This window comes from Plasmodium reichenowi, chromosome 14 (genome assembly GCF_001601855.1).
Source record: "Plasmodium reichenowi strain SY57 chromosome 14, whole genome shotgun sequence".
NCBI lineage: Eukaryota > Apicomplexa > Aconoidasida > Haemosporida > Plasmodiidae > Plasmodium > Plasmodium reichenowi.
The window spans coordinates 2182765-2200718 of record NC_033659.1 but is presented as its reverse complement, the minus strand read 5'-3'; the positions used below and the strand labels follow the sequence as shown (position 1 = coordinate 2200718).

Genomic DNA, 17954 nt, shown 5'->3' with positions numbered 1-17954 from the left:
AATAATATATTTATATTTAATGTATTATGTTATGATATCATATATATTTTTTTTAATATATAAGAACAAAATGTATATATTATATATATTGCATATATTGTATATATTGTATATATTGTATATATTGTCTATATTCTTATTAATATTTGTTTACAAAATTTAATGTGAAAATTGGACAAAATATATGTCTTTAGACAAGTACATGTTTAATAGAAAGAATTAACAAAAAAAAAAAATTAAATGATACAATTATATATTAATCGTTCAATAATTTTTGTATAAGCATATATATATATATATATATATATATGTATATTTTTAAACCTATTACATATATATATATATTTTTTTTTTGGGGGGGGTTTCATACTTACACTTCATTTGTGTATTAAACATAAAAAACAAAAGGGCTTTTTTCCCTTTCATCTTGTAGTACGGAAATGTAGCTCCAACAAGTATGTAATATATATATATATTACGCAAAAAGAAAAGAAAAAAAAAAAAAAATACTAAAAAATAAAATGAAATAAAAATAAATTAAATTATATATGGAGTAATAAAAAGCGTCTTTATCTTTATTTTATTGCAGTTCTCAATTATTTTAAATATAGAGTTATGCAAATTTTTACAAAAATAAAAAGAATAAAAAAAACAAAACATTCTTTTTGAACACTTACAATATATTATAAGTGATTTATCTTATTCCGAATGTAAAGAATAAATATGAATAAGATTAATTTAATAAGTACAAAAGAGATATCTGAAATCGTTAGTTGGTATACCCATGTCTGTGCTGGAACTATGCAAGGATATCGTGCCACAGAAGAAGATGTAATATATAAGTGTTAATGTTTTTCATTATACATATTTCATGTAATTATATAATGTATTGTGATTAAATTAATAATACAATACCCTTACACAGTTCCCTTTATATTTTTGTTAATTGCATTTAATCGATGTGTTAAAAAAAAGAAAAATTTTTATGTTCTCATGAAAATATAGGGAAATATAAGATTAAATAGAAACATATATATATATATATATATATATATATATATATGTGTATGTATTTTTGTCATTATTAGGCAACGGTTATTTTAGCTTCCCTTAAAAATTTTCCATCCTGCAGGTACGTTATTAGAGCTTTATCGATTTATGCATAAATATATATTAATAGATATATATTAATACATATATAAATATATGTCTATGTTATAATATATTTGAATAATTGAATATTTGTCTTGATTAACAGATGAAATTATTATTCTAATGATATATATTTTTTTTAATATTCTTTTCTTTTTTTTTCTTTACAAATTTAAGGATGTGCACCATTTTTGATGGGTATACATAAAACACAACCATTATCAAGGAATATAATAATGAATATATTATAATATTATAAATAATTTTGATAATATTTCGTTTTATAAATATTTTTTTTAATATATATATATATATATATATGTATTTAAATAATGTGCATTTTCATGTGATAGTCATATAGGAAAAGAAACAGCCTTATATTGCGCAAGGAACATAGCTGATTTTATTGGTTATTTTAAATAATTATCAATATATATTTTTAATAAAAAAAAATTTTGTGAAAAAATAAATCACATATATATATATATATATATTTTCCTTTAGGTAATTGTACAACGTTGGATGTTAACAATATAACTAATGCTTGTATCCAAATGGACAATGAAATATTAAGTATGTTCATATTTGACCTTTACAATTTATTGAGTATATATGCATATATATATATATATATATATATATATATATATGTATACATGTATTTGAATTGAATTGTACATTTATTATTTTCTTTTTCTTTTCCTATTTTAGATAGTAATTTCGCTCATAATGGATCAACAGGTATAGATTATGAAGACATTTTATTTCAATTAAACTTTAATAAGTATATATATATATATATATGTATAAACATATTAATCATGAAAATGCATCTTTATATAATATGTATATAATAATATTGTAATGTTTTATTGTTGTTTCATGTGGCTTAGCAATAATTGCGATAATTGAAAAAATTATAAATAAGGATTTTTTTAAGCTATATATTTGCAACTTGGGTAAATTAATAAATATGAAAAAATATATTTATTTTATTTTTTATGTATTTTACTTATAATTTATATGTATATGTAATCATATATTTCTATTAATATCAGGAGATTCCAGAGCAATGCTTATTAAAAAGGATGGATCATTTATTTCATTAAGTGAAGACCATAAACCTTATAATAAAAAAGAAAAAGAAAGGATATATAAAATTGGAGGATTTGTTGAAAATGGAAGAATACTTGGATATATAGGTGTATCCCGTTCATTTGGAGACAAAGTATAATATGAAATTTTTTTATGAATAATTTATTATGTATTTGTCATATACAAAATAAATAAATAAATAATTATATATATATATATATATATATATATATATATATATATATATATATTTACGTTATATATAATTTATTGTCAGAATTATAAAATAAAATCCGACTGTCCATATAATCCTCATGAAACCATGATAAGTTGCATACCTGATATAAAAATATTTTATGCAAATTGTGATGATATACTATTTTTAGGATGTGATGGATTATTCGAAATGTTATCCTGGAATGATGTTGCAAAATTTACTTATGATTGTATGAACAGACATACTTTAAGCGATGCTGTAATTAATATTCTGGATTATGCACTTCTATCAGGATCCAAAGATAATATAACTATACAAATAATTAAATTTTTTAATGAAGAAATTCCGAATTTTCATTTTAGAGAAAAATTAATTCCAAGTATTTATATACATAATGAAAAATTAACTAAATATGAATTTTATGGAAAACTTCTCAATAAATATCATATAAATGATAATAATATTACTAACAAGCTGGTGGAATACTGTACAGAAATTAAAGGATCTTGCCCAACCATTGAACCATATTTAAAAAATATTAGGGAAAACAAAAACACACACATAATATTAAACAGGAGAAATAATAAAAATATTAAATACCTCACTCTGCCAATATTACAGGAAGATCTTAAGACAAATAATGTTTTTAATAAAATGGATCCCAATGATTTTAATAAAATGAGAGAATTCTTCAGAGAATATGATAAAAAAGTCAAGTTGAATTATTAAAAGAGAAATCGTGCCCAAACAAAAAGGGCAAAATATTTACCAATATGGTAAAATAAAGATGTACAAAAAAAAAAAAATAAAAAATAAAAAAAAAAAAAGACATATTTATTAAAAAAATGATAATAATATCCTTTATAAATGAATATAATAATAAAAATATCATTTTGCTCTTAAAAAATATGTAGTAATAAAAGTAGAAGTACAATACTTCAAAGATATTCACATATATATATATATATATATATATATATATATATATATATATATATATATATATATGTATAAAGTTTTTTTTTTTTTAAACCTAATTAAGCATTTTTATCAATAAAAGCCTAATATGAAATTACGCTACAATATAAATATATATATTTATTTTACATCATAATTCAATGTCTAATTAAAATTATTTTATTTTATATTTATACAAGTTTGTTCATTCGTAATTAATATCTGAATTTTTTTTTTTTTTTTCGTAATAGATTTACTATCTAAAATAATGATACATACATATATATATATATATATTTATTTATTTATTTATTTATGTGTTTTTCCATGTTACTTTATTACAACTTATAACAACTATAAATTTAATAAAGTAACAAATATATTATCATATTTTACTAATGAGAACAATAAATATAATATATATATATATATATATATATATATATAAATCTTTATATCTTATTATAATCACATTACATATTATTACATATAATAAGTAAATTAAAATGGTAATAAGAAACACTAAAATATAGAAAAATATATATTATATTTTCTTATGTTCTTGTTCCTTAATACATCATAAAAGTACATAATATGATATTTAAATTTATATCCTTACGGTTTATAACCATATTAATATAAAAGAGCGCCATTCCATATTCCTTTATTTATAACTTTGCAATTTTTTTATTTATATTTATGTTTATTATATAAATAAAAATTAACCCTCAATCCTTATAAAAATAACATAATAATATTTCCAAAAAAAAAAAAAAAAAAAAAATTGTGTAATAACATTTTATATGTTGTTTTGTAATATTAAAAAAAATCATATAGTTTATATTGTCTTATATAGATATATAAAAATTAAAAAAATATTATTCCTGATATTATAAGAATATACAACGTAATTCTGACCTGTTCAGGTAAAATATATATATATATATATGAGTAAGTGAAAAAAAAAAAAAGTGTTTCCTTACAATGTGTACTTTTATATATAATAAAGCTAGTCGCGATCATAATATATTTAACTCTTATTAACATTATGAGAATAAAAAAAAAAAATATATATATATATATATATATATATATATACATATACACATATATTAACTGTTCATATATTTGTTTATATTATTATTATAGCTTGAATATTTTTGCTATGTAATTATTTTTTTATATTTTTATATAAATTATCATTTAGTAAATTGAAAACACGTATACATATATAAAATATTTGTATTTTTCTTTTTCTTCTTTTTTTTTTTTTTTTTTTTTTTTTTTTGACTGATGTTGTATAATTAAATTCTATGTAATACATTTTTATTTATTATTGTTTATTATATTACATAAACCTGTATTTAACCTATTCTTTTATGTCTGAAATTATACTTGTTTAATGATATAATCGATTTCCTTTTTAACTTAAATAAATATTTTATATTATTTTACTTATTTTATTTTATTTTATTTATTTATTTATTTTTTTTTTTTGTAAAATTGTTTATAAGATGCATCCCTTTAATTTTGTGCCTCAATTAGATAACAAAATAAATGTTGTTTCAATGCAACCTTTCCAAATGTATGTTCCTAATAATAATGCTGTAATTCCTCAATCATTTTCCAGTGATCATACAACACAACATTATAGTCAACCTATATATTTTGAACCATTACCTCCTATATATGTGAAAAACCAATTATTACCTTCTCCCATTTTAGTACAGATGCCTACAACGGTAGTTGTTCAAAATGAATCACAACCAGCGATGGTTCTTAATCAACCACCCTCCAATATTGTTGTCAAAAATAATCCTCCAACTTCAGTTTTTGTTAAACAATCAAATCCTAATGTTGTTGTTAAAAATGAAGCACCCCCAAATTATATACAAAATGTGGACACATGTCAAGAGACGATAGTAACAGATATGAACCGCCCAGTAATGACCAGTATAAATAAAAATATTATGTAATAACTGGGAAATAAATGACTAGACAATTCAATATATGTCAAATGGAAAATTGGGATTATTATTGAGGCGTTAATGTGGTATACAGAATGCAAATCGAAAACTATTGAAAAATTATATAATTAGAAATAATAATAAAAAAAGCACAAAAATTAGTAAAACAGATCCGAATAATATATTATTCTTTTTTATATTTCTTTTCCTTTCATATCATTTCTTTACTATTTTTTTTTTTTTTTTTTTTTTTTTTTTTTTATAAATTTCTATATAATAATTAGTAATTGAAAGAACCTTTTAAATAATTTTAATTTAAGTTTAACAATATATTAGAACATTTTTATATTTCTTATTTATGATTGAAAATTATTTTAATAATTACAAAATATATGTTACATTCTTTTGTAAATCATTAAAAGTTAATATTTTAATAAATTTTAATTAAATGGTTTCGAAAAGGTATTCATTTTTATTTTTAATGTATTTTTAAATTATCAGTTTTTTAGTCTCTAAAAAAAAAAAAAAATGGTAAGAGAATATTTTAAAACGTAAAACAATTTATATTCTTTTTTTATCTATATAAAGGTTTAGAGACAAAATTAAAAAAAAAAAAAAAAAAAAACTGAAAGGGTGAAAGGACATATTAAATTATAACAAGAAAGAAAACAAATATTCACATATATTCATATATATTCATATTTCCATTTATTAATACATTCATTTATTTGAATATAACGTAAAATTGTATGGATCATAATTATGTTCTTTATTAAATACACCATTATTCCCATAGCTATAAGGTGTGGGTAAAACATTATTTTCATTTATAACATTTTGATTATTATAATAAAATTGTGTGTCAGCATTGTTTATATTTTGCATATCTTCAATCATATTATCCTTAGTTGGTTGTTCCTTTATATTGGTATTATTTATACCTGACATTGAATTTACTTTATCATGTAATCCTATATGGAAATTTGGATGGTTATAAAAATCATTTTGTGATTTTTCAATTATGATATTGGGATTAGATTGTCTCACTATAATTGGTTGTGGATCTTCATTTTTTAAAATAATATTTTGAGGTGGTAAGTCTAATGTTATAGGTAATTTGGGTTGACTCTGTATTATAACTGTCTGTGGTTGTCTTACAATAATAGGTTGTATTCTATCATTTTGAATTATCATATAATAAAATAAGTTATCCATATTTATATAAAAAAAAAAAAAAAAAAAAAAAAAAACAATGTAATACTTCTAATGATATATATTTTTTTTAATTTTTTGTTAAGTAGGTGTAAACAAAAGTTATTGACATATAAATTAATGTTGTGTATATAATAATTATTAACAATATATAAGGATAATTTATATTATCAAATCATAAAATCACAAAAATAAGAATCAAATAAAATTATATTATATTATATTATCAATTTTAAAAAAAATCAAAATAAAAAACAAAAAAGGTTTAATAATAAGTCTATTTGTATTGAAAAAAAAAAAAAAAAAAAAAAAAAAAAAGACTAAAATAATTTTTCCTTTTTTTTAATTTTTTATTAATAAAAATATTTAAAATATTATTTTCAATAATTTTTCTTTGAAAAATTAAATTATAGGAATTAAATATAATTACCTCATATTTCTGTTTTATTGTTATTATTATTTTATTTTTCAACACAACATAGTAATGTGAAAAAGACATTAATATTATAAAAAAAAAAAAAAAAAAAAATTACATAAATAAATAAATATATATATATATATATATTTATATTTATATGTATACTTTTTTTTCTTATAAATTATGAAAATTACAACATTACAATTGATCTACATATATTTTTTTAATAATTTTATTATCTTGTTTGATATAATGTTGTATGACAAATTTTATAATTTTAAATTTTAATCCATGTGTTTTTTGAATGTTATAAAAAAAATAAAAATAAAAATAAAAATATATTATATCAATGAAATGTAAAGGTTTAAATATATGGTAATTTTGCCTTTGTTCTTTCTATTTTTATTGTCATATGATTATATAATAAGAAGATAAAAATATTATATTAATAAATAGAAGATATGCACATATATATATATATATATATATATATATATATATATATATATTTATTTATTTATTTATTGGTATTATTTTTTTTTGTTTTATAGTTCTTAAAGTGTATATATATACTTAATAGGGAATACTATACTCTCATATTTTTTCATAAGAAAATAAAAAATTTACATCCATATTTATTATCACCACAAGGTGTGATAATTTCCTTCACGGTCTGTTCTCCTATATGTGTGTGATCCAAAATAATCCCTTTGGGCTTGCACTAAATTAAGAGGTAAATTTTGTGAGGTTACCATTTGAAAATATGCTAAACTAGCTGAGAACGCAGGAATTGGTATTGAATATTTTGTAGCCATAAGAACAATTTTTCTTAAGGAAGGTAATTTATTTTTAATATCATCTGAGAATTCATTATCTAAAAATAATAATTCTAATTTTTCATTATTTTTATATGCATTTGCTATACGATCTAAGAAAACAGCTCTAATAATACAACCACCTCTCCATATTCTGGCGATTTCTCCCAAATTTAATTTCCAGTTCATTTCTTCAGAAACCTGTTTTAAAAGGAAAAGACCTTGAGTATATGAAATAATTTTACAACAATAAAGAGCATTTAATAAATCATTTTCAAAATCATTTAAATCTTCATTTGGGTCAATAAGAATATTGTCTTTATTAAAATTAGATTCTGCTTTAGTTCTTAATTCTTTAAAAACACTTATATTACGTGCATCTAAAGCAGCACACATAGTTGGACAAGGGATACCTCTTTCGGTAGCTTCAAGCATAGTCCATTTTCCTGTACCTTTAGCCCCAGCAATATCTAATATCATATCAACTAAATAATTATTTGTTAAGTCATCTTTTTTTGCAAGAATATTTGCAGTAATTTCAATTAAGTAAGAATTTAATATACCTTCATTCCATTTATTAAAAACTTCTGATAATTTTTGATTATCATATTTTAATATATGTTTCATAATTACATAACTTTCTGATATTAATTGCATATCTCCATATTCTATTCCATTATGTACCATTTTTACATAATTTCCTGAGGAACCTGGACCTATATATGTAACACAAGGAGAATTTCCAACTTGAGCTGAACATTTTTCTAATATTTCTTTCACACAATCATATGCATATTTAGAACCACCAGGCATAAATGAACAACCATATCTTGCACCTGCTTCACCTCCACTCACACCCATAGCTAAATATTCTACATCTTTTTCTTTACATAATTTTATTCTTCTTTCTGAATTAATATACCATTCATTCCCACCATCAATTATTATATCTCCCTTTTCAAAATGTTTTAATATATTACTAATATTTTCATCTACAGCTGGACCTGCTTTGATTAATAAAATAACCTTCCTTGGTTTTTTCAAATTATTTATTAATTCTTCAACTGTTTTATAACCATAAACAACCAAATTCTCTTCTTTTGCTCTTTTCATTGTTTCTTCTGTTCTTTCATATGTCCTATTATATACACCAATTTTAAAACCTTTGCTTGAAATATTCAAACTTAAATTCTGGCCCATGACAGCCAAACCTATCAAACCAATATCACACATTTTGAATAAATTAAAATTAAAGATATATATAAATATTTAAGCCTTAAAAGGAAAGTACGTATATATATCTAATAAAATATATCCTTTCTTTTTTTTTTTTAATATATACAAATAAATAAAAATAAAAATATATATATATATATATATATTTATATAAATAGTAATAATAAACGGATCCGTTGACAATATATTTAAAAGATAATATAAATAATATTAGTTTTAATAAAATTTATTCTTTTTTATATTTTGAAAAAAAAAAAAAAAAAAAAAAAAAAATATATATATGTATATATATATATTATATATATATATAATAACAAATATTATATTTTAACAATTCTTATTTTTTTTTTTAATTATTTTATTTCTAGTATTCCTTTAAATATTTGTATATTTTTTTTAATGAAAAAAAAAAAAAAAAAATAGAAACGTATAAAAAAAGAATTTTTTTTAAAAATATATTAATAAAAGAAAAAAAAATACATGTTAGTATGAATATATAATAATATATATGTATTATTTTATTTTATATATTCCACTTATTTTTGCTTGTACGATATTTTCTCTCCTGTATCTAAAAAAAAAATATTTATGTAGCATATATATATATATATATATATTATATAATAATATATATATTTTTATTATACACATAATGTTAGCCTACAGGTAATAATATATATATTTAAAATAATACATAATAATAGAAAAAATAAAATCAAATATTTTATACCCAAGAAATGTCATTTTTTTTTTTTTTTCATTTATTGACATTTATATGTTAGGTTATTATAAAAATTAAAGTAAATATGCAATATATTATATTATTAAATATATTCTATTATTTTTTTTTTTTCATTTTTGTAAATTAATAAAAGGTAGATATATTTAAAAATATATATATATATATATATATATACATGTATAATTTTGAATCAAACTAAAGTGAAAATTTTTAGGGTTAAGAAAATATATATTGCTGACATGAATATTTTGAGCCAATATTATTATATTTGATTTTGTAAATATGGAATAAAACTATGGCACATTTATAATTAAAATAATAAAAAATAATATATATAATATATATATATATATATATATTTATTTATTTATTTATTTGTTTATTTGTTTATCCTTTTAAAGCACAATACAATAATGTATACAAGGATGGATGTTTTATCTAAAAACAAGAGCCTTGTTAATTATAAAACCATATTCTCAAGTCCCATTTACATGAATATATACATAAACCATTTTGTAAATAAATTAATAAATGTATATTCAGCAAAAAGTGTAAATTTTACGACCCTTTCTTCAGATGCAGTAAAGGCAATAACGAATTTAAAAGAATCTGTAAAGAAGCAAGATAAAAAAAAGAAAAACATTACAAGGGAGACACTTAAAAATTGTCAAGGTCATAAGAGAAGATACAAATTATTTGGTGATAGAGAAGAATTTCATAATATAGATAGAGATAAAAATAATTTAATAATTGAACCTACAGATAGTTTTCGAGCTGTTATTACTACATCTAAAAATAATGTACATATTCAAGTTGTAAATAAAAGTAAAAATTATAAAACCATATTCGGTTCCTTTGCTGGAAATGTTGGTTTTACGAAGACGTTACAACAAAGCGAAAGATGTGCTTATAGAATAGGTGAGAATATAGCTAAAAAATGTAGAAGACTTGGGATATTTTCTATTGATATAAAATTTAGGAGAATCATGAGGGTAGAAACTGTTTTGCAAGCTATGTATGCAAATAATCTTAATATAACACAAATAATACATGAACCTAGATTACCAAAATGTGGATTAAATGCTTCTAAGCCTAGAAAGAGAAGACGTGTGTAGGCAAAGGAATATGTAATAAATTTTATGAGTAATAATACAGAAAAAAAAAATAAAACTTATTATTATTTTTATGTAATATCAATAAATAATTCTGATTTGCCACATTAGTGCCATATGTAAATATTTATGCACGTTTATATATATTTAAATATTTTTATATATATTTACATATATTTAAATATTTTTATATATATTTACATTTATGTTTAATGAAAATTTTTTTTGTTCATTTTTTAAAATTAATTTTTAATTTGTTTTAACTAATATTGTTTTTTTTTATTTTTTTTTTAAGTCGAATTTTATTATAATATAAATATAAATAAATAAATAAATATATATATATATATATATATATATATATATTCTTAGTATGCATATTTATAAAATAACAGCATTATTCATATTTATTAAATGATTAATTATTATAATACATAAAAAATTAGTAATATACTTATATTTTACCATAAAAATTAAATGTAGTAAATTTGAAAATAAATGAGAAATTTTATACATTTTAATAAATTAAAGATAAAATATAATATTATAACATATTATTATATACAAAGTAAGAAAAAAAAAATTAAACATCGGTTGTATTAATTAAAAAAAAAAAAATTATATAATATAATATTATATTACATTATATATATACATTTTGATTATTTTTTGTCACGTTAAAACTTTTTCTCTATAATTTTTTATAGCATGTTTGATGGCATCTTCTGCTAATAAACTGCAGTGTATTTTTACAGGGGGTAAACTTAAATGTGAAGCGATATCATTATTTTTAATTTTTAAAGCTTCATCGATTGTCTTTCCTTTAATTAATTCAGTCGCATAAGAACTACTAGCTATAGCAGACCCACAACCAAAGGCCATAAATCTTGCATCTTTTATAACATCATTTTCAATTTTTAATTGTAACTTTATTACATCTCCACATGATGCTTTCCCAACAATTGATGTACCAATATTCTTCTCGTTTTTATCAAATGACCCAACATTTCTGGGTTTATTAAAATGATCTTTTACATGATCACTATAATTTCGTACTAAATTATAATAACATTTATTCACATTATTTTCATTCAAACAATTTGTATATAAACAAATACAACTCTTTCCTTTAAAAAGATTACACAAAATTTTGCTCTTCATTTTTTATATATATATGTTATATATATGTCCTAAAGGTATAACTATTTATATCAACATATAATATTTTTATAATACTTAAAGTTATTATTTTAAGTATAGTTCTACATATATAATATATATAAAAATATTATTATATAATTTCACATAAAAATAAATAAAGATATATATCTATATTTTGAATAACATATAAAAAAACAAATATAAATTAAAAAAAAAATAATAAATAAAAGAAAAGAAAAGAAAAGAAAAGAAGATAAACTTATAAACGAAACATAATATATAATGTTATAATTATATTAATATATATATAATTTTTTTTAAATATTAAAATATATATTTAAGTAACCTTTTAAAAATTAATTTTCAAAATACCAAAAAAAAAAAAAAAAAAAAAAAAAAAAAAGTTGCCTTTATTTTGCTAAATATATTTAGTTATAAAAACGATTTGTATGCATTATTATAAAAAATATTTATTTGTATATTTTTAAAACAGAAAAAAATGAAAACTGATGATATATAAATATACAGAATTATAAGTATATCAAATAAATAACTGCTACAAAATTTTTATTACGAAAAGGATTATAAATAAATATATTAAAAAAAAAAATAATAAAAAAAATATTTTTAATTAACATAAATAAAAAAATTAAATTATTCATGTCACTTAAATATAAAATTATATATATATATATATATATATATATATATATATATATATATATTTATTTATTTATTTATTTATCCTCTTATTTTTTTATTACATATATATAATATATATATAATTTTATATCCATTATAAAATATTTAAGGAAGAAAAAGTTCAAGGGCCAATTTTAAAAAGATATATCAAAAAAATAATAAAAAAAAGTAAAAATAAATAAATATACATGTATATATTTTTATATTCATATTTATGGTTTTTTTTTTTTTTCTTTCTTTTTTCAAATTATGATATTATATTAATATATTTTATTTTTGAAGAAAATAATAATTAAAATTTTCATTTTGGAAAAGTACCAACTATTAATTTTTTTATAATATATGAAAAAATGTGAAATTTCTTCAATAAATAAATAAAATAAAATAAAATAAAATATCAAGAAAAAATGAAATGAAAAAATTATTATACATATATTATAAAAATATATGTTATAATTATGAAGATGATGTTGTCTAAAATGTAGTATACATATAATTATTATAAGCTATATAAAAACATTTTAGAGCGCATGTTTTGCTTTATTTCTTTTTATAAAAATAATTACATGTATAATATTTTTAATTCTCCTCAACATATATATATATATATATATATATATATATATATATTAAAATGTAACATTTATCTTTGTTTTTATTCAACTGTGGTTATCATTTTTTTTTTTTTTTTGTCAAGAAAATGAAAAAATTAAAAACATATTTGTTTATTCCTTTTTAATTAAAAATGTGCCTTTGCATCAAAATAAATATTCATATTTAATATAAATGTTTTAAAAGTTTCGTAATAATATATATAACATATATATATTAATATAACATATATATATTTATATAACATATATATATTTATATAACATATATATATTTATATAACATATATATATTTATATAACATTTTTTCTCTTTTCTTCTTTTTCTTTCCATTTTGGTGATTATATTATAAAAAAAAAATGTATGTCAATAAATATAAAAAAAAATACACTCCTACATATATACATATATATATATATATATATATATATATATATATAAGTGCATATAAAAATCGTTCGTCCTATATACTAATTTAATATCGTCAAACTAAAAAAGTGATTTTATATATATATATATATCAAAAAATATATCAAGGAGGAGTAAAGTAGGGGTAAAGACAAATAAGAAGAAAAAAAATTGGAAAAACAAAAATGGGATACAGAATATAAAGAATATGAATAATAAAAATCCTAAGGTATACACATTAATTGTTATGAATAGCAATTGGTTCTGTTATTTCTATTAAATATTTTTCAACACTTTCTCCATATTCTTGTGGGCTTTGTTTAACTAAGGGTAATAATGTATTTCTAATGGTTGTATGATATTCATTAAGTTCTTTAATTTCTTGGTTTGTTAAAAGTGAAAAATCTAATAATTTCTTTTCATATGGATACATAGTTAAATCATCAAATGAAAGGTATTCAGTCGTATCTGTAATTTCTTTGCTAATAACATATTGCATATTTTCTATACGTACACCAAATTTATCTTTCATATAATATCCTGGTTCATTAGAAAGGACCATATTTTTTTTAAGAGGTGCTCCACCTACTGGGCCTATAGAACAACCACCTTCATGTACATTAAGAGTTAAACCAACACCATGACCAGTACCATGATTATAATCCATAAAATTGTTGAATAAATTTTCACGTGCAATAAAATCTAAAGCTGATGAATTTGTATAAGATGCAAAGATAACTTTTCTTAAACGTAAATGTCCTTTTAATACTAATGTATAAATTCTCTTTTCTTCAGGAGTGGGTTCACCAAAATGTGTAGTTCTAGTAACATCAGTAGTTCCATGTAAATATTGTCCTCCAGAATCTAAAAGATAAATAGCTGGTTTAATGGTAGCATTTGTTTTATCTGTACATTCATAATGAATAACAGCTGCATTAGGACCACTTGCTGATATGGTTGAAAAGGATGGGAAGATAAAATTTTTCTTGGTTGATCTAAAATAATCTACTTTATGTCTTAAAGACATTTCTGTTTCATTAAATAATTCTTTCGTTTTTCTTTTCTGTTCACACCAATGGAAAAATTGTAATAAAGCAAGACCATCTAATATATGTGCTTGTTTCATATTATCAATTTCTATATCATTTTTTACTGCTTTCATTTTGACTACAGGGGAATTTTGTAAAAGAACATTTTTTCTATCAAATAGTTTATATATCATTAAATTGATATATGGGCTTAATGAGATATCATACTTTTTGAAATCAGGATTGTCATCATTATGCTTTGGTATGGATGGGATAACTACATCTCTTAGGTATGGTACAATTTCTTCATATTCTTTTACAATAACTTTATTAATTTCTAAAAGATTCTTAACATCTGCTGGTAAATTTTTTACTGTTGTAAAGAATACAATTTTAGAAAAATCTTGTTCTTCTCTATCAAATTGAAATAATAAATAAGAATAAAATAATGGCGAATATTGATAATCATAACCTCTTAAATTTAAAAGATATGCAATTTCATCTAATTCGGATAAAAGTAAATTATCTACATTCTTCATATCATACATAAGGGATTGTTTTAATTTATCAATTTTTTCACCAGCACATGCACCATTATATTTTCTATCATGTATATATAAAGTTTTATTATTAACAGGATAATCTTTAACTTCCACTAAAGATTTTTCTAAAACAAGAAAGTTTAATACATTTTCATCAACCTTTTTATTAACATCATCAAAATTATTATTATATATAATTTTTTCTACAATTTTCTTTTTTGGATAAGCATTTAAAAGAGATTTTCTTAATTTTTCATAAAACACAACACTTGTGTTTTTTCCATCAAATGCAATAGTATTAAATTCTAAAGATGAAATCGTTTCAAAAATTTCATCTCTATTATCAATTCTACTAATTCTTAATGTAAATAAATTCTGATCTAATTCATTCATAGCTTGTAATTCATATAATGCATTCACATATAATATGGGTTTATCTTTTGTTACTATTAATATACCATCAGCACCACTATAATTTGTAATTTTTACAATTTTTTTATCTTTCTCATTTATTATTTCAGAATTGTGTTCATCACTATTAATTAAAATATATACATCAATATTATTCTTTTTCATAATATTTCTTAATTCTTCTAATCTAGCGGCAGGATTATTATCCATCGTGTTAACATCAACGGTATTATTATTATTACTCATCATTTCGGTATTATATATATTCTTATATATATTGGAACCACTATATATTATATTCTTATTATTTTCTTGATTCTCACTTAAATTATTATTGTCGAAATTTCTCTGATATTTTTTTGAGAAAAAATTGGGTGCTATCTTATTATTATTATTATTATTATCACTACTTACTTCACTTTTATTTACACAATCAAATCCGCTCGTAACACCACTAAAATATGACTTTTTCAAATGATTTAAATAAGCCGATACTAAATTTTGCCTCTTACCCTTATTAAAAATATTTAAATGGAATACCATTAAAAATATAAAAACAAACAAAAGAAAATTCAATTGCATATTTAAAAAAAAAAAAGAAAGAAGAAGAAAAAAAAAAAAAAAAATTAAAAAAAAAAAATTAAAGAAAAAAATTAAAAAAAAAATTAAATAATATATCTACACATATATATATATATATATATATATATATATATATATATGTATATTTTACATATATGTGTATAATATATTATAACATATATATGTTTGTGTGCTGAGTTTATATTCACAATATAATTTTATATTAATTTTTTAATAACACGCATTTTTCACTTTAACACATAAATATAAAAATGTATATATATATATATATATATATATATTTTTATATTCACAAGGTATTATTATTATATATATATTTAAATATATAATATTAATTTTCTTAACTATTATTTACTAATATTCATAACTCTTTTATAATTATAAAATAAAATATATATATATATATATATATATAAAGAAATGTATTATAAATATTATAAAATTTTAATTCAATATATTTATATATTATGCATTTCAAAGTAAAAGTTCTACATTTATTTATATAGATCGAAGAAAAAAAAAAAATAAATATAAATATATATACATTAATATAAATTTTATGAAATCATAAATGGTAGGTTTTTCTTTTATATATTATATACATAATAATATATATTTTAAAACTATTTAATTATATATATATATATATATATATATATATATATATATATATATTATATATATGTATATGTTTTTTTTTTTTTTTTCTTTCTTTTGCTTTTTTTTATACAATAATATAAATATTATATTATTAAATAAAACGTGTTCACAGTTCAGTTTCTATATCAAATAAAAAAAAACTTAAACTATAAAAGAAAACTATTATATATATATAAATATATATATATATATATATATAATAATTAATATACAATATATTGATAATAATAAATAAATTCAATATAAAAAAATTACATAATAAATATATATAGAAATATATATATTAATTTTAACGAGAACAAAAATTTAATATATAATAATAAAGAAATCAGTATATATATATAATATATAAAATATTTATCATCATTATGTAGGATAAAAATATATCAGTTTCTCTTAAACATTTTATAAAATATTATATATAAAAAAAAAACATAGTGAGAATGTAACTATTTTTTTAAAATATCAATTCCTAGGCTTATTTATATACTATATATAAATTATACATATTATAATATTATATTTGTTTCTGCTATTTTTATTTTTTTCTTTAAATGAACGAACTATATATTAAATAATTATATAATATATATATATATACATATATATATTTATAATATGTTCAAAAAAAAAAAAAAAAAAAAAAAAAGATCTATAATAAATTTCTTTTTTATTTTTTCTCAGTTATATTTTTTTTTTTTTATATATATAATATTTATTTTATTATTTATAGTATATTTATTTTTATTATTTTTCTTTCTAAATTGTATTTTTCTGATATTTATTCTTCTACTCCTTTAAGGATATTTTATGTAAGAAAAAAAAAAAAAAAAAAAAAAAAAAAAAAAAAAAAAAAAAAAAAATAAAAAAAAAAAAAAAAAAATTTTAAAAAAATATTAAAATT

General features: G+C 18.6%; 7 protein-coding genes across 7 annotated transcripts; 3 read left to right on the top strand and 4 right to left on the bottom strand.

Moving 5' to 3' along the window:
* Nucleotides 1–723: 723 nt before the first annotated feature.
* PRSY57_1454300 (protein phosphatase, putative) lies at nucleotides 724–3193 on the top strand (the record flags this gene model as incomplete). The annotated part of the gene is made up of 9 exons (XM_012910139.2): nucleotides 724–831; nucleotides 1089–1132; nucleotides 1330–1350; nucleotides 1506–1561; nucleotides 1657–1725; nucleotides 1864–1893; nucleotides 2046–2111; nucleotides 2211–2380; nucleotides 2525–3193. The coding sequence occupies 9 exons, from the start codon at nucleotides 724–726 to the stop codon at nucleotides 3191–3193; spliced, it is 1233 nt and encodes a 410-aa protein (XP_012765593.1).
* A 1742-nt stretch (nucleotides 3194–4935) lies between these two features.
* PRSY57_1454200 (hypothetical protein) lies at nucleotides 4936–5397 on the top strand (the record flags this gene model as incomplete). The annotated part of the gene is made up of 1 exon (XM_012910138.2): nucleotides 4936–5397. The coding sequence occupies one exon, from the start codon at nucleotides 4936–4938 to the stop codon at nucleotides 5395–5397; it is 462 nt and encodes a 153-aa protein (XP_012765592.1).
* Nucleotides 5398–6108: 711 nt separating this feature from the next.
* Nucleotides 6109–6603, bottom strand: PRSY57_1454100 (hypothetical protein; the record flags this gene model as incomplete). Its single annotated transcript, XM_012910137.2, has 1 exon — nucleotides 6109–6603. One exon carries the CDS (start codon nucleotides 6601–6603, stop codon nucleotides 6109–6111), a length of 495 nt encoding a protein of 164 aa, XP_012765591.2.
* Nucleotides 6604–7659: 1056 nt separating this feature from the next.
* On the bottom strand, nucleotides 7660–9066 carry PRSY57_1454000 (6-phosphogluconate dehydrogenase, decarboxylating, putative; the record flags this gene model as incomplete). The annotated part of the gene is made up of 1 exon (XM_012910136.2): nucleotides 7660–9066. The coding sequence occupies one exon, from the start codon at nucleotides 9064–9066 to the stop codon at nucleotides 7660–7662; it is 1407 nt and encodes a 468-aa protein (XP_012765590.1).
* Nucleotides 9067–10236: 1170 nt separating this feature from the next.
* PRSY57_1453900 (mitochondrial ribosomal protein S11 precursor, putative) lies at nucleotides 10237–10926 on the top strand (the record flags this gene model as incomplete). Its single annotated transcript, XM_012910135.1, has 1 exon — nucleotides 10237–10926. The coding sequence occupies one exon, from the start codon at nucleotides 10237–10239 to the stop codon at nucleotides 10924–10926; it is 690 nt and encodes a 229-aa protein (XP_012765589.1).
* Nucleotides 10927–11595: 669 nt separating this feature from the next.
* On the bottom strand, nucleotides 11596–12084 carry PRSY57_1453800 (nifU protein, putative; the record flags this gene model as incomplete). Its single annotated transcript, XM_012910134.2, has 1 exon — nucleotides 11596–12084. One exon carries the CDS (start codon nucleotides 12082–12084, stop codon nucleotides 11596–11598), a length of 489 nt encoding a protein of 162 aa, XP_012765588.2.
* Nucleotides 12085–14044: 1960 nt separating this feature from the next.
* PRSY57_1453700 (aminopeptidase P) lies at nucleotides 14045–16369 on the bottom strand (the record flags this gene model as incomplete). Its single annotated transcript, XM_012910133.2, has 1 exon — nucleotides 14045–16369. The coding sequence occupies one exon, from the start codon at nucleotides 16367–16369 to the stop codon at nucleotides 14045–14047; it is 2325 nt and encodes a 774-aa protein (XP_012765587.2).
* Between the last annotated feature and the right edge of the window lie 1585 nt (nucleotides 16370–17954).